The 23,307-nt window shown below is 34.6% G+C and overlaps 1 protein-coding gene across 4 annotated transcripts in view; it reads right to left on the reverse strand.

Moving 5' to 3' along the window:
* EXOC6 (exocyst complex component 6) overlaps nt 1-23,307 on the reverse strand; it is an 88,377-nt gene that overhangs the window by 27,365 nt on the left and 37,705 nt on the right. For 2 of the 4 annotated variants that reach the window (XM_088169138.1, XM_088169135.1), the window contains exons 12-20: nt 22,500-22,571; nt 21,807-21,904; nt 20,608-20,713; nt 18,638-18,747; nt 17,561-17,672; nt 16,639-16,773; nt 13,213-13,392; nt 10,177-10,206; nt 4,480-4,621 (exon numbers count right to left, since the gene is read on the reverse strand). In XM_088169138.1, the coding sequence (XP_088025264.1) occupies nt 4,480-4,621; nt 10,177-10,206; nt 13,213-13,392; nt 16,639-16,773; nt 17,561-17,672; nt 18,638-18,747; nt 20,608-20,713; nt 21,807-21,904; nt 22,500-22,571 (985 nt within the window). The remainder of the gene's footprint in view (nt 1-4,479; nt 4,622-10,176; nt 10,207-13,212; nt 13,393-16,638; nt 16,774-17,560; nt 17,673-18,637; nt 18,748-20,607; nt 20,714-21,806; nt 21,905-22,499; nt 22,572-23,307) is intronic. The other 2 variants (XM_014875313.2, XM_088169137.1) reach the window with 1 other exon arrangement.

Consider the following 23,307-nt stretch of genomic DNA (forward strand, 5'->3'; position numbering starts at 1 on the left):
ATAAGTATTAATGGAGATCTTAAGATAAAGGCTACTTATCTACTAAATGGAATTTAAGACATCTTTAATTGTAAATTGCACTGAATTTCTACACAATTCTAGATTTATTAACAGGTCTCTAAATTTTATTGTCTCAAAATCCCATATTTGGTGCCCCTCTGTTGGTTTGGGAATTCAATATCTAATTGTTGACAAATATTTTTGCTTCTCACTGTTAGAAATTAAAATCCAGAGTCCAGACTTTGAATCAAAAGCTATATTAGGACAGTTTAACTCCAGCCTCATAGCATTGATTCACAGGCAGGACAGCAAAGCTATAGAAGTATTTTTAAAGGAAGAGCAGAGAATCAGGTGACTATCTCAGCTGCCTCAGCCACTTTGCAGCCCTGTTGGATGCTCCAGCTGTTCAAACACGCCTGGAGGGAGCCTTGCTGAGGGAGCTGCCAGCTGGCCAGGCAGCAGCCCCCAGTGCCAGCGAGGTCTGGCTGCTTCCTGTCCCGCCCGTGCTGCCATATGTGAGCAGCAGATGAAGGATGGCCTCAGCGAGTGAAGTTAACCTGAGTGCCCAGATGGGAGAGGAGGCAGGTAAAGCCAGGGCCTCCACACAAGAACATGGTGCCTTTTCAAGGAAAAACAGGATCTGGGTTCCTCAGCTTCTGGCATGCCCACTGGACACTACTGCTGTGTGTGCTCAGCAGAGAACACTGTGGTGAGGATGTCACTTGCTCTTGGACACTGCTGCTCTCCATGCAGCAGGTGAAAGGAGGGACTGTCAGGAAGCCACACACACAGGGCTGATCAGCAAAATACACAGCACCCAGCTTTGCACTAACTCTCCACCAACCCTTGCTTGTTTATAGGCAAGACCCAAAACCTTTTCACCCTTTCACATCCGGGTGAAGAAGGATGCCCACTCACCCATATTTCATTCTGTTAACTAATCCTACCTCACAACTCATCTATGTTAAAACACATTAAAAAAACCATTTAGCTCTTCCAACAATTATGACTTCAGACAAGTTCTAATACCTTAATAAGAAGCTGATGTAAGCTAAGTATATCTGGATGGTGTCTCTGAAAAGCTCATTTTTATTATGTACACCTTTCTTCCTATAAAGTGAGACACAGTAATCCACATTTGAATTTCATCTTCAAGAAATAGCAAACACCCCCTTCCCAACTCATCTCCTTCCTTGGGGAACCCAAATGTAATACTGAAGCAAAAGACTACTCTTTGGATTTTATTCAATGAGACTTAGTACATTCTATTTTCTGAACAGTGCTTCAGGAATCTCAAGCATCCTAGTGAAAATAACCACGGAGAAAGAATGGTACAAAATACAGGGGTAAAACATTGCTCTAGGTTATAAAATTTTCAGAGGAAGTAGAGAAATACTTTGATTAGAACAGGACAAACTGAAATAAAACTGAAGTATTTTGTAATGTTTGGACAGAAAAAAAAAAAACCTGCTAGAAGAAGAGCAAGATGACGATGACTTTTTTTCCCCTCACAAATCATGAGATAAGACCACCTGATGCTATCATTATTCTTGAGCAAAAATATCAGATATTTCCAGATTTTCTGCTCTGCTTTTTGAAGTTAACTATTATAGGTAGTCCATTGTATGAAATTTTAGTGCAGGATAACAACACTCCCAGCTCACCACCAGCTAACCTCCTCCCCTTCCACCTTCCTTTCTTGGAAGTCCACTTATCATTCTACCTATCCTTTGCCACTAAGAAGAGCACTTACTGACTTTGACAGATTGCTGGGTTGTTGTTTGGACTGTTGATTGCTTTTTAACAGAAACGAAAAGAACTAATAAGTTATCACAATTTTTCTGATTTTATTTAGATCTCCCCAGTTCATATCAGAAAGAATAAAATTATAATGTTAAAGATCAGAAAAAAATTCTACAATATTAACAAGAATTTTTAAAAGTTTACCTTCAGATATTAATAACTTTCTACATGCCATCTAAAGTCTTAGTTCAAAATTCATCTGAGTATACTCCATTAAGTAAAATGTCAAACCCATTAATACAATACAGTAGAAAATTCCCAACAGTTGTGAATTATTCGCACACTCTAAGCACTAATTGAAATGTCACTGTCGTATCCATTAATCCCAAAGCATCAAAGAATAAAGCTGGGGGAGGGTGATGAGCAAGAACATAAATCACAGGCATCACAGTGAGGCCTGGAATGTGCCTGTGATGGACCTTATGAATGAAACCACACCAGCAAAGCAATCTGAGCAAAATCTTGTGTCACTCCTTTATTCCACAGATGTAAAATGTGGTTTGTTGCAACACACTATTCTGACAAGCTTCCATAATTGTATTTCAACTACTCAAAGGGTTTCTGTGCAAAACCAATTTTTTTTCTAATATGCTTTAAAAGTTTTTCACAAAGGAAGAAAGAAAGTTCATTCTATTAGCAGTTGTACAGCCCATGCTAGAAATTAGACAGTGGTGCAAGGATGCATTTTTCAGTTTTTCAGAAACCTTATTTTGGCCAAAGTTTTGGTATGTCCTGCCCATGCTATATACTCAGAATAACTGCTACATATGAAAAACCTTTTAAAATAATGAAATGTTATCATTTTAGATCAAATAAAACTCTACTAAGATTTCTTCACTGTTTAAAGTTTCTGCTGTGCATCAACCAAAGATGGTAGACAGAATGGTAACAGAAAATAGGATTACACTAATCAGGGCACATATCAGCCTTTGCCTGAGAAAAAAAAGCTCTGAAAACAACCCAAAGACCAGATGACAGCTGGAAACATTGGAACTTCTCCCTTCTTTGCTGTGAACATACAGTTCATATTGTGAAAGTCACCTGTAAGTCATGGATTTTATCCCCTGTACTGAGAGAAATCGCAGGGTGAAACAGGGCACTGGTAATCGACAGAAAGTAGTGAGGTACTGTGTTGTTCACAGCTGAAATTTTAAATATTAGAATAATACTGTATTGGACAAGTTTTCTTCACTGTTACACTATTTGTTCAGAAGGCACATGATGGTTTAGTGCTTGCATTAATTCAGCCTGTTAAGATGGATGATGTCAATATTATGAATACTGTACAATTTCTCTTTTAACAACTGGTATCATTTTTACATCTAGGAAACTACACAAATGCACAAACACACTCCTATGTACCTACCTGAAAAGCACCCTATTAAATCTGCAACATCAAACATACTAAAAGTAAGAAAAGTCAAACCATGACCTGTTTGGTCAACTTGTACAATCACAGAATTTTAATGTCACAATCACAAATATTCTATCAATTTGACCCTGATAGTCCTGTCAGTTTGTTCCATGCCCTGAAAGGCCTTAAGGCTGGACAGTGAGGGACTGTCAGAAAGACGTCTGCTCTACCTGTTACTGAGCTCAGCTGGAATGTAACAAATAAGGCAGGAGAAGGAAAGACAAGTATATGGTTAAAATGTCAAAAATGCCCCCTAAGTCTGTCTCTCAACTCCCACAAGAGCCTTCTGTGAGGCTAACCAAATTGCTTGAAATTAAATTTTCAGTTTCCCATAGATGGCTTCTAATGCAGTAATCATAAATTTTTTTCATGTATCCAAACTAAAAGCCTCGGGATATGACTTGTACAACTGCCCCATTTTACAGCTGTCACCAAAATCATTAAGACCTAGGCTTCAAACACATAACAGGAAAGATACTTTGAAAAAAAAAACAAAAAAAGCAAAACAAACACAGAGCAGAAGAATCTGAAAATACACATTGAAAAAAATCTCTACTGAGCCTTTCCACTGTATCTCAGGCATCAACTATAAAACCATTCCTAACACCTATTCATGGAACTTTCTTTTTACAGATTAGCAGCTCACCTTGAAGCATCAGCTCCATGCAAAACATGAGGTAATTAATCCTGCCTTCAGTGCTGTATTGAACCACTTTATAAAACAATTCTGATACCATATTTTGAACAGTGACAATAAAACAACATCTGATGTTTACTAAGTGAGTACTATGATTCTGCACAGGAAGGCAGTAGCAGTTCTAGGGCTGGAGAAACCCTATGTAACAGCTCATTTTAAATTTGTATCATAATAGATGAACTCAACAGGAAACATTAAAATTTCATAGACATTCGATCTCTTTTTCTTAACCATTAAAATGTAATATCTATGTAGTAGTTCTGGGCAATTTTGTACTAAACTAAATCTTTACTGCATATAGTGATTATGATCCCATTAGGAGTAACAACAATGTATGTTTCAATTTAGGTATTTTAGTTAAAACTTTTGTTTAAAAAATTTCCCAGGAATGCCAAAATACTCACTCACAAATACTTTTACAAGAAGATGTAGTGTAATGCTGTTTTTTTTAATAAAAGACAAAGTTCTAGTAGATTACGGAGAAGGATCACCATATATATATATAGCTTACACTAAATAATTGTTTTCAATGTTAAGACCAATACAGATGGGAATATATACTTACATTCACACTGTATCACATCTAAATTAAACTGCTGAATTGCTCCCATGCTTATTTGTTTTAATTCACTGTCCAGTAGCATCTGCATTAGAGACATTGAAAGGTGCTGGCAGGCTGACATGCAAGCTGTCTGGGCCACTTTTCCCTAGTAGAAAAAGCAACAAGTTTTACAATAGAAATAAATGATACCTCACTAAAGAATTGCTCATCTGATTTGATTTTAATATACATTGTAAGTCTTAATGATACAAAACTTAGATTAGAAGGAGAGAGATCACACTTTCTGTTATTTCTTTAACCTATTAGATTTGTTTCTATTAGATCAAACAGAGAACTAGATTAAATAGATATTAAAACAATTATTGAATTTCTTCCAGCAATCCAACAGCCTTCATGAAAACAAGGACATTTCCAAAACAATGACAATTAAAGTTGCTGAAGCATATGAACAGCTTTGTGGATTTATTTAAATATTTTTAACCCAAAGAGAATGAAAGCAAGAATGTAATGAAAATCAACATGCTGCATATTTTTAACAATAGCAAATTTGTTAAAAATCAACTTTATATAAACCAAAATGATTGCAATTGTTTGGGGCATTTCTTGTAAGAGCTTGTGCTAATTGTTGGTAGTTTAACTGTGCAGATTTCACCTCAAAGTTCGTTTCTAAATTATTTTAAAAATTCATGCCTATCCACCATCTCAGGTGCTTAATAAATCAGTGCTGTCAGTGATCATCTACTTGCAAAATGAAATGTAACCCTCTGCTGTACAAAATAGAAATGATTTTCAATCACAGCCTAGCTGGCAATATTGCTCTCTATTGTCTACATGTAATTGAGACAATATTCCCAACACAAGATCAAAAAACAAAACACAAAGTCAGACATTAACCTAAATAAATTATTTAAAATTTAGTACAGAAAAATGTAAAGATAACAAAATTCATTCTACCTAAAAGTTACAAAAACCACTTGAGACCAGATACCAAACCAGATGGCACCATCCTATTCACAGCACTGCCATCTTTTAAAACAGGGTGAACTTGGGTGTCAAATGCAACTATATGAATCTCTGTAGTTTATTGTACTGAAACCACTCTTTTCAACTGATGTATATGTTACAATGATATTGAAACAAAGGTAACAACACAATTACACAAAAGAAATCATAACAACATAGCAGAGCTACTGGAGCACACGCCACTATTGTTTTACTTCTATCCATCAGTACAGTGATGTCACCTTTTTCTCATGGTTCTCCAGCTGCTTTCTACAGAGTCAGGTTGATCAATTCAGTGTTGACTCCCAGAAACACATATAAGTAATGAACAACTACAATGGACAGTTCGCTATCCCAAAAAGTTTGCAAAGTTCTGCTCCAGCATCTGAAGAGCCAGATCATGTCCTTAATAAGTCAACTTGCTAAGATAATTGAATTTTCATGTGCAGAAAATTTTCATAACAGAAAGCAAATTTGGCCCCAGGTACTTAATGCTTTAAGAATCCATTATTTGTTAACAGGTAATTAAAATATAGTTCATACAACAGAAAGCCTTCAACTCTCCTCATGTTCACACTGAAACATTAAATGGCTGTTGCTAATTCTTTTTTAACATTAGGACACCTTGAACTGTAAGGAGCTTTTTATCTAAAATGACATGTCAGTTTCTTAATTGAAAATCTCAGAAAAGCAAATAACATATTTGAGCAAAATAGATGAACTGACAACAAAGAATGTAAGAAACAATGCAAGAACAGCATGCTTAAAAGTCTCCCAAACCCGAGAGCAATTATATTGGGAGACATGCAGCTCTATTCCCCAAGCAGAACAATATCAATATGAATGAGGGAAAAAGAAGAAAAAAAGAATAGGCAAAAAAGGAAGGAAAAAGGGAGGTGAGAAGGGGACTAAATGGGCCACAGTTCATGTAATTACAGTGTAGTGCGTTTGAAATACTTAATGGAAATGTCATTTTGATTTAATGGAACAACTAGTGCATCTCTGTTTAATGTACTGCTCCATCAAATCAGCTCCATGTCCTATTTATGCTGCCACTATAATGTAATAAAAGTTCAACCAGATTAATAGGTTGTCATGAAAAATTTTGAAGTTCAGTTTATTTCATATGGAAACAATGTATACTCCTCCATTATCTTAAATAAATGACAGAATTTTATATTTCTAACAAGTATGTGTAGTTAATTGTTACAATCTGGCAAATATCAATAGTACTGGAGCACAGGATAATGGTTACAATACAGAAATGACACAGCTAAAGCCACTTGGACTTCAAGTAAGTATCAATACATGTACATTTAATGTTGATTTTAAAGTTTCATAAAATGGAAACATCCTAACATATAAACTATTTCCAACTATGTAACTTGAACTACAGGCTTATTGTTCAAACGACACAAATACTACAAAGTTAACTATACACAGTTGATACTTAATAAAAATCACTTAATATTCTCAAATTTAGAGAAAAAGTAAAGCTACACATATCGATCAAAATACTGAATTTTAACTAAGAGAAATGTGAACTATACTGTTATCCTCTTCAAAATTCAGTGCTTCCCAGTTCAAAATACACTGGATGTATGATACCCAGAAAAGAATGAAATTACTATTTGTGTTTGAAAAATAGGATATAGCTAAAAATCCATCTCCAAATTTCCAACATCTACCACATCATCAATTCCTTGCCAATTTTTCATAAAGCATTTTGAAGAGGAAATACAAGGATTTGTGAACATAGCAAAACCACTTATTTTTCAGGATTGAACAAATGTCAGTTAATTTTAAAACGGCCTTTATGTTTGTTATCTTTGCTTTTAAAATTACTATTATTATTTAAGGGGGTGGGGATGGCCATGGTTATCTAGCAATTAAATACCTATATTCAACAGCATGCAGAAATTCAGCAGGCTTCTCACATTCGCCCCAGTTGCCTCCCATTTGGAGACACTACTATTGTCTCTGCTGTGCCTATGCTAATTGCTCCTATCTACAAAACCTATTCTTCCACTCAATCAGTGTAAAGTTTAGGAAACAAGGACCCTATTCTATACACAAAAACACCTGCTAACAGTGTTAAAGGCAACTGTTTTTTCACCCAGCCTTCACATTTTGCTGAAATACAAGTTTGTAAAAAGAGAAAACCCTTAGACAAACTTCTTATATTTCAAAGGAGCTTGTAAAGAGAATCTGCTGACATATTAAATCCTTTTTTATTAGGACCCAAAAGCTTTTCTCCCAAGAACAATTGTAGTAAAGAGACATTTGGCTCCTAGGAAATTCCCAAAGGGTCAGCCATATGCATCCTTCCACGGCACCTTCGCGGTGCTGCTTTCTAAAACCCATGCTAGCTGTCTCAAAAGCAGCTTTCATCATTCACTGTGGTGTCAGTCAATATGATTTATGGACTGCATTCAACAAAGTCAAAGCATATAGAATGAGAAATATGACTACAATCTGCTAATTTGTTTTGTATTGAGCCACTTAGGAGTCAAAGACCTGATGTCAGGCTGAGACCAGCAACACAATTAACCAGCCAGTGACAGATTCATCCATCCTCCCTGCCAGGCTGTGCCAATCAAGGACAGCATGAAGCAGCAGTTGGAGAAGTCTGTAAGAAAACCCATTCTCTAAGTAGCCTGTGGAGGCTGTTTGATTGACAGTTTTTGAATATAGCTGCAGAAAACCACCACCCCTGCACTCTCAGTGCAAGCTGTGAAATTAGGCTTTTGCTGCCAATCACAGAAACAATAAAATAACACAAACTGCCATCCTCAGCATAAAAAGAAAATAACAAAACTTTTCCATTAATCTAAGATGCTAAGGTGAAGAATTATTTAGCAATATGAAATAACATCATGTTATTCTTTCTGAAAATGCAAATAAATTAAACATACAAATTTTATCACTCAAGGTTAAAAACTCCAGCTTTTGAACTACTGATAGAATACAAATATACTAAAAACATGAATGGAATTTTTAAGGATCAATTTTACTTCAAGTCTCTGCCCCAAATGCTACTGAAACAATTAAAAATACCTAATTTAATTTGCAACAGTCTCTTTTCAATGGCCACTCTTTTCCAACTTTGCATTGACAAGGCACATATCTAAAATAAAATTGCAGCTAATTCTAAATTTAGATTAAAACCATTTACATACAGACCCACTATAATTTCAAGTTAACTGATCTGGAAATAAAAGGTAACTTTTTCCCTAACTCTTCAAAATAAAACTAAAAAAGGTAGTTCCTTAATAAGAAATTTGATTATCCAATTTATTTCACGACACTAAAAGAAGTACACTGAAATTTTAATTTGCTTTTTGATTTAAAGAATCTAATGGCACTATGAACTGCAAGATGAACTTAAAATGGGACGTAAATGTAAAAGACTAAATTCTTGTGAATTCAGAAAACAGAACTATTAAATACTGCATGACTTTCCAATTATAACCTTCCAAAAGCCACACAGCTTCTGTCTTCTATGTTGCTGAAATTCTGCTAGTCCTCAATCATGAAATAACCAGCAGCCTGAGACCTATACAATACCAACAGGAAATATTTCTACACAAAACACAGAGCTCATGACACCTATTAGCTTGACAGTTCACCTGGATGCTGAACATTGGAAATTATGGAAGTGTTGATTGGAATGAACCACCATTGCCACCTAGTCCTACCTTCTACATGGAGCACTGTAGCCAACACTACTACAGGTCCATTGACCTTTTTTCCTGCAGACTCTTCAAAGTAACTGAAGATGGGAATTCAGCAGCCTCTGTGCAATCTCCATCAACACTGAACTGTTCTCTTCAAGCACATTTTCCCCCTAATACCAAAGCTCCACCTCCCAAGCTTCTGCCTGGAACCACAGCCAGCTCTGAATTTGTCAGTCCAACCAAGAAGTTTGGCTCCATCAGTTTTGTATTTGTTCTTCAAGAGGTTGTTGGCTGCCACTGGATCTCTTCTCAGCCTTCTCTTTAACAGACTAAATATTCCACCTCTCTACACCTCCACTTGTAGCTTGTGCTCTAGGCTCCTAATAACTTGGGAGCCCACTGCTAGATCTATTATCCAGGTTTTAATAATTTAGTAATATTAAGTTCATCACTTTCATTATCACGGCAACGCTTAGGCCAAATCAAAATAAATTCCTCATGTGAAAAAAAATTACAACCTGAAAATAAACAGGGGATGGGAAAACTCTGAAATGAAATTCATCAGCTTTTTAAAAAAATTTAAAAAGCAAATAAAGAACAGCAGCATACACATTCCCTTGATCCCAGACAAATGTTAGAGGAACGATGGAACTTTCACTGATTCTTTATTCAGCTATATCACTCTATCCTAATTCTGTATGCATGTCCAATAGCTGTATTTTGACACCTGACCTCTCTTACAAGAGGTCTCAGTCTCTAAATTACCTCATTTGGGATGCAAGGCACACCCCATCAACCTTCTGCAAGGTTTTTAGGACTCCTGCTGTCTGTCCCAGTGTATGAAAGCCCAATGTTAGTCATTAACCTGATCCCTGCATGCATCCACACAAGGTACACAGCAAGTTATCAGCAAAACAGAAAGGGTCTTTTTATTAAATGATTAAAAATTGAAGCAATAAGCCTGCAGGCAGTTCATAGTTTTTCCGTTCACATGCTTTTTCTTCATCTTGCATCTACTTACCGACATTGCTGCATGGTCATTGTTGTTATGCTGAGAAGGAAACCAGTAAGGCAGTCAAAACAAAAAAATTAAGATGTACTGTCAACTTCAAAAAAAAAAAAATTGGTAGCAATAAAAGATAAGAAAAAGCTTACAAAAAGAACAATTATAGCTACATAATATTTTTTTTAAAACCTCTGAACTTCTATAGTATTTCGTTGAAGTGTAACAAAGAGATTATAACTTAAATAATACTAAGTTGGCAATAATATGTTTTTCTGTAATAAGGAACTGTATGCCAAAATATCAAAGTAGCAAACTTCAAATTATGAAGTGTCTGTTGAAATGCCTTTCCAGAAACTTTTCATTACAAGAAAGAATCTACTTCAAAAGTCTGAGGTTAAAAAATAAATGCCATGTTTACCATTTCGGCTTACAGAAGCTATCTGCATGTTATTAACATATTTTGTTTAAGCAAGACTTAAAATGTCTCAGGATAGTAACAATCTAAATATAACACAACCCATCGGAAGAAAGCTGTTTTCTTTTCCAAAATTGTTTCTTAAGTACAGCAAACAAACACAGAGGAGAAAACTAACCTGCAAAGCTTAAGAGGGAAAAAAAGCTTTGGAGACACAAGACATTTTCAGTGATTCAACAGAGATATCAGACCCTGACTAACTTATGTCCCTTTGTGTGTAAATTCAGTACAGTTCATGGTCTACCTGATTTAGAGTGCCAATATTCCAATGAAAATAATATAAATTGCATACAACAGATACACAACATAAGATGCATTTCTGAAAAGTTTTGCCTATATTGGTACAGAAATACTTCAGTACAGCCCCACATGAAAGCACAAAGGGAGACACATCCCTGTGTATTTACACAGCTTATACATACAGCAAAAATAAAACAAGGTTCTGATGACAGGAGCCCAATAACAGCACCAAAAAAAAATTTAAAGAACATATTATAACACTTCTACAGGCAGAACAGTGTGTGAAACAATACTAAAGAGAAAGTCAGTGACCGTGGAGTGTGACAACAAAGAACTAATGTGGACAACTAGTGTCCCCAGTCCTAGCCCAATGCCCTCTAACTCAATTGGCTATGCAAAGGTAGAAGAGAAGAGCCCTCTCTCCTTGTCCCACTCTTTTCCTTATTAGAATTATGGCCAGTGTGCTAGGAATTTTTTCTTTGACTTCTAATTCCAGAAAAGGTTCTGATAAAGTATTTTGAGCAGCGGAATGTTTCTGCCAGTCATACAAAAGCCATTATGGAAACGACACAGTGACATTAGTGTAATAATTCATTAATGAAAATTAATTCTAAAACTATTACAAACCTTAATTACAGTATGTGAAAATCTAGCTTAGTTTATGACTCTAAAGTACTTACTATTTTAATGAGTTATAGAACCTGGCTGTGGGCTAAGCTTGGAGAACACTTTTACTATAAATTTTCGCTCAACAAAAATAACTTTCTAGTACAAATCTAACCAGAATCACCATAGAGTGCACACATGTTCATATAAACTCCACAGCTCACACACAACATTCTCAGGCCTGTATGTTTCTACAATTGGCCAAGATAGGATAGGGAATGAGATGCAGGATAAGTAAAAAATTACAAGAAACCTCTTGCCACAGCAGACTACTTGTCCATACAGTTCTACACCCTGCCTGTTACCTGAGCAGAGTTTGAAATTACAGAATAACCTCTCTACAGAAACTAGCTTTCTCCAAAGGCTGACTTGTACCCCTAGGCACATAATTCCATACCTTCCACACTTCTTAAGTCCTAATGGCCACAGCTGCTTCTTTGCATTCCTCTTAACACATTACTGCATTTTGTCTGTGGCTCATTTCTGAACAGCCACTTAGCAACATGCATTCATGACAGACTTCTGTACATCCTCCTCTACAAATTTCACATCCCTTGAATGCCATATGCATATGGCCATTGAGGAGCAGTGCCATTTGTTCACACTGCTTTGTATACTAAATTACAATGAATTACACTATCTAACAAACTTGCTATTCTTTATCAAAAAACGCCCCACTGATTTGGCACAGAAGCACATGCCTCACATGACACATTCACATCAGTATCACATGATACATTCTGAGTGGGCTTTGTCTTTGAGTCAGTTAAAAGAACAGGACACTGAAGAATCAGTGTCTCTGTGTAAGATCTAGAAGCTAAGCCTGCTATGCCAGCAACTTCAACATCTTGTTGTGCATATAAAGAAATTTTTTCTTTCAGTCAGGAGCCTCAAAACATCCTATGCATTGAGAACTTATTCTTTATAAGCATTGCAGGTGGGCAAAGCACTTGGACATCAGTGTGACTGTAACAACCAAGACAAGCTGATAAAAAGCGGATGTAGCTTGAATTACTTATTGAAGTTACTCCAGACCTATAAAGCTATAAACCATTCTGATGATAAGCCAAATTAGAAAGAGTCTTTTTAATCTGAAAGCAAGGGGAAATCAGACAACAGAATGTAAAAATTCATACATAAGACAGGTTAACAGTACCCTTTTTCCTGGGACAAAATAACACAGGATATATTAGAATATGAACAAGGATTCATTAAATGAAGCTCTGTTACCTAGAATCAAATAACTTTGTATGATCAAAAATATTTAGTTAAAAACTCTGGAGAATACAAGACCTTCATAACCTTATGCACAAATGCAGGATTTACACCAATTCTGCATTTTTTGAACCAACGCATGCACACACAAAACCAAGATGGTTAACCAAAAAGGCTCTAGAAAGCTGCATGAGCTCTTATACTATTTTTAAATTCGTTGCTGGTAATAATATTTAGACTAAAGTATTTGAAAGTATTTTTTAAATATTCTGATGGGTAAACGCCACCAACACAGTGATACACATCTGACAATATCTCTGCATTGAGAAAAACTTTAAAATTTATCTGTCAGCATGTTCACATACCAAAAACCAGAACCTTTGGTTCAAACATCACTATTTAAAATAAAATTATGTTCAAATAGTTTGAAATTAAACTTAATTTTGAACACTTACAGGTAAATGAGTAAAAACTTGAAACGTGCTTCTTAAAAAGTTAATTAGGTCCATTAAGTATCCACTGGCTCTTCCATCTGATTCAGACATTGTCCAATCATAATCAGCAATCTGAATAAATTCATCTATTTTTTGGTTAAGTTTTGTATATATTTCTCCTTCTGCAGCATGTCTCGCATCCTGAAAAAAAAAGTGTGCAACGCTTGTCAGAATTCTAAAATATATTTAAATGCAGATAAAATTACATCCATCAACAAAACTGAAGTCTTGTGTTTTTCTTAGATTAAAAAATATTTTATTGAAATTAGTATTTTAAATGTCTTCTTACATCTGAGGCTGTGGCTTTTAAAACACTCCCATAATGCATACTATGAGTGTGTATAACACTATGTGTTTACAGAATAATCAAAGTTTTCAGACAAATTAGGTTAATTTGAAAACAAAACAATTCGTTTATTTTCTTCACAACAACCACCTTTAATTCAGCCTTACAAAATTTATCAACCCTGACACAAAGTTGATTTTTCTTTTACAAAGAAAATAGTAAAAGATTAGTAAATCTAGTAATATATCTAGTAATAATTTAAAGAATCTAGTCATACTAAAAAAAATCTAGTAATATATCTAGTAATATAGTAAAATAGTAATTTTGTCTTTTACGGACAGAGCTCAAGCAATCATATGATTTTTATGTAATTATTGTCTTAGAGCTGCACATCTGAAAAATACTCATAATTTTTCATCCTCCTTTAAATATCCTGATCATCACACACCATGTAGAGCACTCCCCTAATTGCTCCTACTTTTGTTCTGCCACACCCTGGATTCTGCTTTTTGGAACAGCAAAGTCCTGCATTTACTGTGAACTGAGTTTACAATGCTGGCTCTGCCCCATCTGTACAGGGGACATCCTCAGAGATGCAACGGGATCTATGTGCAGATGCCTGTGTGTGTGTGTTGCTGCAAAGCTGTGCCAGCCTGGAGTTTAAAGATATTGAGTATCATTCTAATTTGGGCTTAACATAAAATTTTCTTCACTGCTATGAGAAGTAATAATTCAGGAGAAATGAGGAGAAATAATTCAAGTAAGATATCCGATTTAAACCAAATGTATCAGTTGCTTAAGGTTTGTAGAGGGTAAAAATAGGCTAGATATACTGAAGCAACAGAAAAGCAGATAAAACTCCCATCACTACTTTCCTTTAGAAGAAAGCAATGCAAAAAAAAGGCATTTGAGAAAAGCGTAAATAAGAAACACAAAAAGTAAAAATAAAAATATTGTTATTTATCTGAGCTTAAAGGTGTCCTCACATTGAGTGTGCCAAATTTAGTCTTCAGACAGGCTCTAGGCTGAGAGGCACCTCAGGAGTAAACAAGAAAGTATGGGGTCCTGACATAAATAAATATCAAAGTATGATTCCCCAAAACCAGCATTTTTACTGCCAAACCAACTTTGAGAAAGCCTGCACTGAACAGCTCCCCAAATCAACATGCAAGAATCTGGCAACCTGTCATCATGTCAAAGGAGTATGTGGATATCCACAATTTTTAGATGGCCATGACCAAGAAAGTTTCAATTAAAATCAAGTCTACATTTAAAATTTCTAATTAGCAATCAAATCTCAGTTGTAACAATTTATAATTATGGGTCTTGCAAATATATCTGGCTAGGTTAAGAGCAAAATTGCTTCCATTTCTTTTTCTTTGGGTTTGGATTTCTTTTTTTTATCTAAGTCATTTGTGGAGTGGTTATATCACCTTTAAATATTAAAATTATTTTCTGGCAATGGCAAGATTGGGCCTTCTGGTCTTTTCTTGCATTAAAAAAATACAGTGTAGATGTGAAAACTCATCTCATGGAATGCAAACCTGACCAATGCTGCTAATAAAAGGAGGTTTTTGACCACTCTGAAAGAATAGAGGTGACACAATTTGCCACCAGGAGATGAACTTAATAACAGTAGAACATACCAAACTCTGTGAGGGCCCAGTTGGGGAACTGTGAGCAGTTTTTCATTACAATAGAGAGGGGGGAAAAAAGGATTAACAAGAGAAGAATTTTCTACTATAATTGGAGAAAGTTGTGCTAACAAGTTCTCCAGGCAAGGAGGCAGGAGAGAAACCACACACACAAAAAACCCCTTCTGTTTGTCAACATTTATCTCATGTTTTTTCCAAAGTGCATACATGTTAAACTCACTAAGAACAGACACATATTGAATCTCTCTAACTGAACTTAGTTTGTAGGAGTGTTAAACGTAACTGCTAAACAGCATAAGCAACCTACAAAAAATATGATGCAACTTGCAAATGCAAATGCACTTATTAAATGAAATTCAAGGATAAAGAATATCTCACCTCTTAATGAAGTCAAAGACTATGGCTGTATTTTTGAATGCATGTTTTATTGGTAAAACAATAATAAATTGCCCTTAGAGGAAAATAGCTATGGATACACAAATTCCAAGACACACATGCACTATTAGTACACAACAAGCAAACCAGGCACCCTAGACCAAAATTAGTAAAACTGTTGGGAGGGCAGTGGCCACCAAGTATGGTTGCTAGGCCACAACCTTTCTGTCCTGCCTTATGCACTAAATCCTTAGCAAAACAAGCAACAGCAAATGGGAGAATCATTAGCCATCAACTGGAAATATGAAGTGTCTTGAAATGATGATATCTTATTCCACCTCACCCACCTTTTAACATCTATGCCAGAGGGTATGCTGCAGTAGGATAGGCTATATATTGCATCAAGAGATAAAATGAATTGCAGAAAATAGAAATCTCTCAATAGGATTAATTTTCTTTATCCCATAAATACAAGAAATCACTCTCCTTTGTTTCAATGTGCATGGAAAAAACGCCAAATACCAAAAGTTCAAGTTGCAGCTGCTGTAGAATCCCTGATGATTTTTACTTTTGTTTTGCGGTTTAAATTCTAAAAATGTAGAATAATTTTAGTTCGAGCACTATTTTACACTAACACTTACACCCTTTGAAAATACATCACGAAGTAATTCCACTGTAGAATAAAAAAATAGATTCAAGCATTTTAGATTAAGGTAGCTGTTTTGCTTGATTCCATTCAGAAAAAGGGAGAAGTTACAAAAACTGGAGCTTAATCTATTAAAAGCTTCTGTTGAAGTTAAGCTTTGACTGCCATTTCACAACTTAATAAAAAATGCACTTGAAAGATAATATTGAGGCTTCTCATGTACTTACATATTCCAGATCATACCAATATGATAAAAACCCACTGTTTATCTGCTCAGTGTTACAACTGAACGCTTGAGAGTTCAGAATTATTTTAGAGACAAAGATGAGAAAACATGCAGCTTTGCTCTCACCCTTCTTGTTTTAAAATGCTTCATGTACATAACTTTTCAGACATAGTCATATAATGGATGAGATATACCATACCTTAAATGTAGAAAGTCCATAAAGTCGTGCAGTGTGAACAGTTAATTGTGAAATATTTGTAATGTTAGATATAAAATCCTCAAGATATTTACAGGCTTGCTCCAAGTGTGTTGTGTTTATGATGATTTGAACAAGCTACAAGAAACAAAAAATTCTTGTAAAAATCTTGTTATATCAGCTATTGCAATCTAATTTTGTAAATTATTACTTCTTTCAGGAACAACACTACTAGAAGTGCATTTCAGTATTTCAGGTTACCACCTATTTCCTGTTAGTTTTCAAGTTTGCTTTCACATACCACTAAGGAGTAATAATGAAGCTTGAATACAAATTACGCCATTTCAAAAACAGATTTCAGATATCTACCCTGTGGAATAAATCCAATTGATAGTTTAAAATTTAAAAAGGGAAAATAAAGGAAAATACATTGCTGAAATAAAATCACTAATTTGTGCCTTTTTTTATATATTTACTGCTCTTAAAAGTCACAATACTGTCTGCAGAATGATGCATTTAAGTATATCTTACATTCCACTCCACTCTATTTTTTATAGAGAGAAAGAAAGGTACTAATTGCTAGACAGAACACACAAATCATACTCTGCATGTAAATAGAAATGTAAATGTCTTTGGCTTATTTCCTGCAACTCTCTGTTAATCATAAAAAACACAAAACTCTTTAATTGTCATGTCTCTCTCAAAAGGCATCCCTGGGCCCAGCTAGACCCAACAATGTATTGTTCCTATGTATGTAATAGATATTGATGCTTTTTATACTTATTTTCATGTTTAATTTTAAAACAAACACCACTTGATTTTCTCATACTGTGGTGTCAAGATTTGTGCATCTACATTTACAAAAATAGTTTCAGCATGGATTGTTTTAAAACCCATAGTCTTGAATATGTGTTTCAAAACTTACCTCTGTTAAACCTATATGAGGTTTTTTAATTAGGTTCTGTAAACAACTACTTAGAGTTCTTGTAAGCAGCAAATTCGTAGATTTTCTGAGCATATCATCTATTTCTGTTGAACTGAAAAAAAAATTATTTTTATAATTATGCTGTATGTAGCAATACTTTGACAGCAATACTTAATAATTTAAAATTCTTTCCTACAAAGGCAACTTTTGATGCTAAATATTCTCTATGTGCATTTAAACTCTGGTTACTCCAAGTCTTTTGTGATCTAGCAGACAGAACACCTCTTTCACCTACCAAATTATCCATTAACTGAATTTCAACACAGAAGCTAAATCTGTTATTTTTAGATTTTGGACATGTTTATTGACACAGCAGTTCGTAAAGAGTAATTTGTGGGTTTTAATGAGTTACTAAGGAGGTCAACATGTGCTCATTAGTACGTGTAAATTATAAACAGTATCAATTAAGAACGTGTGAAAGGGAGTAATTTACATCTTTAACAGTGCAGAAGTGGGTGACAAGGCCACAAATACCTTCCAGATTTCATATCGCTGAATTCTATTTTATGCAATTAAAACTAAGCTTTTGAAGGCCAGAAGAGGAAAGGAAATGGGTGAATTGTGATGTTTTTCATCAGAAAAAGGAGGGATAGGAGAGGGAGTGAAACGCAGACAGCACGTTTTGTTGCAGGAGAAATCATTGCTAAGGAAACTCAAAGCACTCAGTAGGGAAACATTAGGAAGTAATCAGGGATGCTAAACAATTACTTCTGAAATGGTCAGCATCAAAGTATACTTTTCAATCTTCACATGCTTTGTTAAATAAATAAATTCTCTAGATTATTCAAACAAGTCAATATTATTTAAAGAACCCCAGCAGTGTTTTAAATTGCTTACCACACCAAGCTACACTCACCGATGCACATATGATATACTATATACATATCCACATATGTATAAATATATTAATCATAGATTAAATATATATGAAAAATAACATATGTAAATCATTAAACAAGTATAGCAAACAATATTTTTAAAGTTATAAGCTACTTTATCCTGACAGTTCAAACTTACCTGCGGTGAAGTGACTCTGAAAACTTAAGGCTTGCATAAATAAATTCCTTCACCTGCATATAAATTTGAGGCACTGACTGAGACATTGGAAGCTTCTTTGGAAAGGATTGCTGAGAAAATAAGAGATAATATTGTCTTACACTTGAAACTGATTCCAATGAGAGCTTGGTACTAAACACAACGATTAGAAAGCCACTTAACATTATCAACATTTTAATCTATCTAAACCTCTTCTGATTTTCATCAAATACAAAGCTGTATGTGTTGAGCTGACTTCTACATCTGTTTAAACAGATTATAAACAGAATAGAATTTTATCACTTCTTCAAATTATGATAAAGTTTGGAGATTTTATGCAATTCAAGATGCCCCTGCAGAAAGCAATTTATAAACATACTTTAGAAAACAGGTCTCAAACTGCTTTTAATCTGAATGAACAAGATAGAAGCAACTGGGATAAGAGGTTCAAAAATATAAACTTTTTTTTTCCCTAAGAAAGCAGTGCAAAAAAAAAGTTTGAGAAGTTCAACACTTCTGAGATTCTCAAAGAGAATGCTTTGACTATTTTTTTAAGGTTCACAAAACAAAGCAGTTTTAATAATTTTCAGGAATTTGGATTAACATGTGGGAAATAGTGGTAAGCTTGTAATAAAATCACGTTTCTTACTTCGATTTTAAAGTTGACACTGTATTTGGGAGAACAAAAGTGAATAAATTCAATTAAATCTATACAGACTAAATAGGTATTTCTGCACTGAACACAGAATTTTTAACATTTTCAAAAAAGAATTTTTCTGTTTACGACAAATGCATGAAAAAAATAACCAACAATTTATATCATCCATGAATAATTCAATTTCTCTTTAGGAGAAAAGCATCTATCAACAACAGCCAAAGCTCTGTAGCAATCATACATATATGTATAGCAGATAAAACTATTTAGTACAAAATAAAAATTTCTGCAGTTTATTAGCAAAATATGCCATGCTAAATAGTATCCAGGGTATAGTATACTTCCAAAACTGTAAGGGATTTCCATTCTACTTAACTTATTTTACTATTATAATGGCTAAGTAAATTAATTTGATGGAGGAATGCATCCAGAAACTACTCTGGAATCTCATTTCAAAAATCAGCATAAAATCCTCCTTTAGTCTCTCATCTTCATTGCAACGCTGTATTAATGACATGCAGCTCTTACAATTGCTGGCAAATCCCTGCTGAACCACAGAAATAAAACAGCTTTTCACTTTTGCAAGTATCTGTAGCAATGGATCTTATACAGAACAGCTTCCCCCTACAGCAGTTACTTCTACCTTCATGTGGTTCTTAGACTGAGAGCCCCTCTACAGACTCCATCAAGAGCCTCTTGTTTCTTCACTGATATTTCTAAAATCATACTTGAAAAGCAGAACAGGTTAATCACCTTTCTGTGAAGAGAGTCTGTAGTGAAAGAATGGCTGAGGCTACAAAGGACATCCTATTGCAGTGCTATTACAGCAGAATTATTCACAGTCCCTTCATGTTTAATTTGTCCCCCACGCTCAAACACAAATATCTAAATTTAGAAGTGAAATACAGAAATTTTTGTCTCTAACCAATCTCTATTTTAGATGTATTTTTGCAATGCAGCAGCGAATACTGAGTAATGAAACATGAGTTGCAACAAAATTTAGCTAAAGACAGATTGCATTATAATTACATGAAGACTTTATCAATTAAACTCTATTATTAATTTGTTTACAAAACAATGGGTTTCATTACTCACTCAAACATCTGAGCAAATGACTCAACCTTTCATTTTCATATTTCTTTATGACTAGATAATTACACACAAAGAAGGTAATTTAGCCTCTAAATCGACCTTACTTTTCAAATTTTAATTGTTTTTAAATTATAGAAATCATTACTGTCCCTACTGACTTCAACTGGATTTCCACAAACTTTAATAACATAAAAGTTTCCTTTACCTTATCAAGTTCTGGATCTTGAAAAGGAAATTTGCTTATAACAATTCTGTATTCCTCTTCATTTGCTACAGGGATAGGGCTGTAGTTGTCTGCTTCAAAAATATCCCTGGAGAATAAGTGAAGTGAAAAAAATGTGGACATGTAACTTACAGTATTTTCTGATGTTAAAATGTGTAAATAAATATAAATGTTACCACTAGACTTAGGTCTGCATCTTCAAAAAGTTTTAAGAACCTTACACATCCCAAGTATTTTTGATTACTTTGGAAATACTTCGTATATGTTAACTCTTTATATTATGTCTAATCACAGAGGAAAAATATACCCAAAAGTGTTTTCTTATGTGCATAACAGCAAAGGAACCTTAGAGCAACTAATCCACTCCAGAGTAAACTGTAATATACCTATTGATTAGGAAACCTGCACTTTTCCTACACTAAAGCTGATATTCAGAGTGTCTCACTTTGGCACCAGAGCTACATATGCTCAATGGAGATGCCTGAGAGAACTCCAAGTAGGATATGGCCACAGCATTGTCTGGGCATCCTTTGCACTTCTGTTCTAGGCAAATGTCTACAATAGAAGCACATGCAACTGGAGAACCTTAAGTGGCCAATTTATATTAAGGTTTTCTGTAATAAAACACGTTATTGCAAACAATTTCTGCCCATTGAGACATCACACCCTATCTGCAAATAGGCTTTGGAGTACAGTCTCAGGCTGATATATTCCTGGGTTTAGATTTTATTCAATCAAATGATATCAAAGAATTGGTGGAAAACATGCTTCATTAACAAAACATGAAGACATAGTGGCAATGTCAGTAGTTTGTCAAGCAGATATGTACATCAGCCAACAGTAAATATTAAGACAACCTAAATTAGGAACTTAAAGCCCTATTGCAATAACCTGGGATTACCAGGTTCCTACAGAAGAGAAACAAACGTCTCTCTCCTGTATGTTTCTCCAATAATGTCCCTTTGGAGAACCTCCTTCTTTCCACTAACTATAGAAGCAGACCTGATGTATCTTCTTCTAATTAGTAGTTGCACGAGATGAATATCTTAGTCCTAACCAACCTGAAATTCATACACAACACCTGAGTTAACAAATTCTTTCTGAATTATATAATAAAAACTTGAGGTCAGAAAATAACAATAGATGCAATACAAAAGGCACAACTATTTTGATATACTAACCTGAACAATCCAGACCACTTCTTAAGAAGTGTCTCATTGTATTGGTCTCTTATTTCAAATAAAAGATCAAATAGTCGGTTCACAGGAAAACCATAACCCTAAAGGAAGAAAATGAAGAGGGGATAGTTCAAGAACCAATACACTCAATTTCTATCACAACATTTCAGAAGTCTGAGGCGAGACATATTTAAACTTATCACCTCTGTAACATAAGTTATAGTACTTTTAGGACACTACTACATGTTGATTTATTACATTTTTACCAAAGTATTTATCCTATGCATTGGGACATTTGCCCCATTTCTCCTTGTTTGTTAAAAACTGCAAGAATATTTTCCAATGATGTTCACCTGACTTTCAGCTAAAGAGTGAATGATAACTGGAATGCTATTCTTTCTTAAGATGAGAAATACAGCATTTTTAAAAGACAACAGCATATACAAATTACAAAACTAACACTAATTTTGCACAGATATTAATATCTGATGCTTGCTGGATAGCCCAGAACACACGTGTTCAGTTCATAATACTGAAAATGAGGACCTAAGGTAAGAAACGTATTTTTTATCATTACTGTGCAATTTTGGAGTTGATTTGTATATATGATTAATGAAAACACAAACATTGCACTCACCACCTGAAGTTAAAATCTGAGTACAAGAATTTCAGTTAAATTAATAATGCAGTATGTACCTGCAAAGTATCAGCAAATACTACAATGAGATTCTTCAGTTCCAGGACAAGGTCAGGATCATTGCAATACGACTGAAAATGAGAAATTCTGGTTTTATTAAAAGGATTTTATTAAAGGATTTTCAAAGAACAGTATCACATGCTAAACTCTCCAGCCTTAGAGAAAAACAATTTAGACTTATTTGTCTTTACTTAGTCCAGCTACATAAAAGTATTTGTTAGATTTTTATACAACTATCAATGGTGTAAAAGTTCAGAAAAAATCAACTAAAATATGAGATTCAATAAATACCAGCATGGTGTACTGAGACTGAAAATCGGCAAATTACATTTATTTTAGTGGAACATAAGCACACTTGGCTGAATCAGTATCAGAGAGGTTCCACAGAACATTCTTTTGACCACCAAGCCTGGGGGTAACTAATGCTGTGCCACCTCAGCTTTTTCCAGCTGTATGGGTAAAACTTAGTAAAATATTTTCTGAACAATTTAAAATTTAAATTGGATGATACAAAGGCCAAGACATTGAGTTATTTACTAGATGACTGGAACTGAAATTTGATTTTCAGAGATGTAGAGTCATACAACTAAGGCTTTCACTTCAGCTTCACTATCTGAAATACTGGATAAAGTAAAAATTCTATTAAAATAATTTAAAGCTGCATGAGCATATAGTATTGGTTGAAGGCAATATACACCTGTTTCATCTTTCTTGAAGTTTTGCTCTTAGCATACTTTATTAAAAGGAAGGATTTGGTTTATTTATCTAAACATTAGTCTTCAGTAGAATGATGTCAGAGAGATTCTG

Source organism: Sturnus vulgaris, chromosome 8, assembly GCF_052056855.1.
Source record: "Sturnus vulgaris isolate bStuVul1 chromosome 8, bStuVul1.hap1, whole genome shotgun sequence".
Taxonomy (NCBI): domain Eukaryota; kingdom Metazoa; phylum Chordata; class Aves; order Passeriformes; family Sturnidae; genus Sturnus; species Sturnus vulgaris.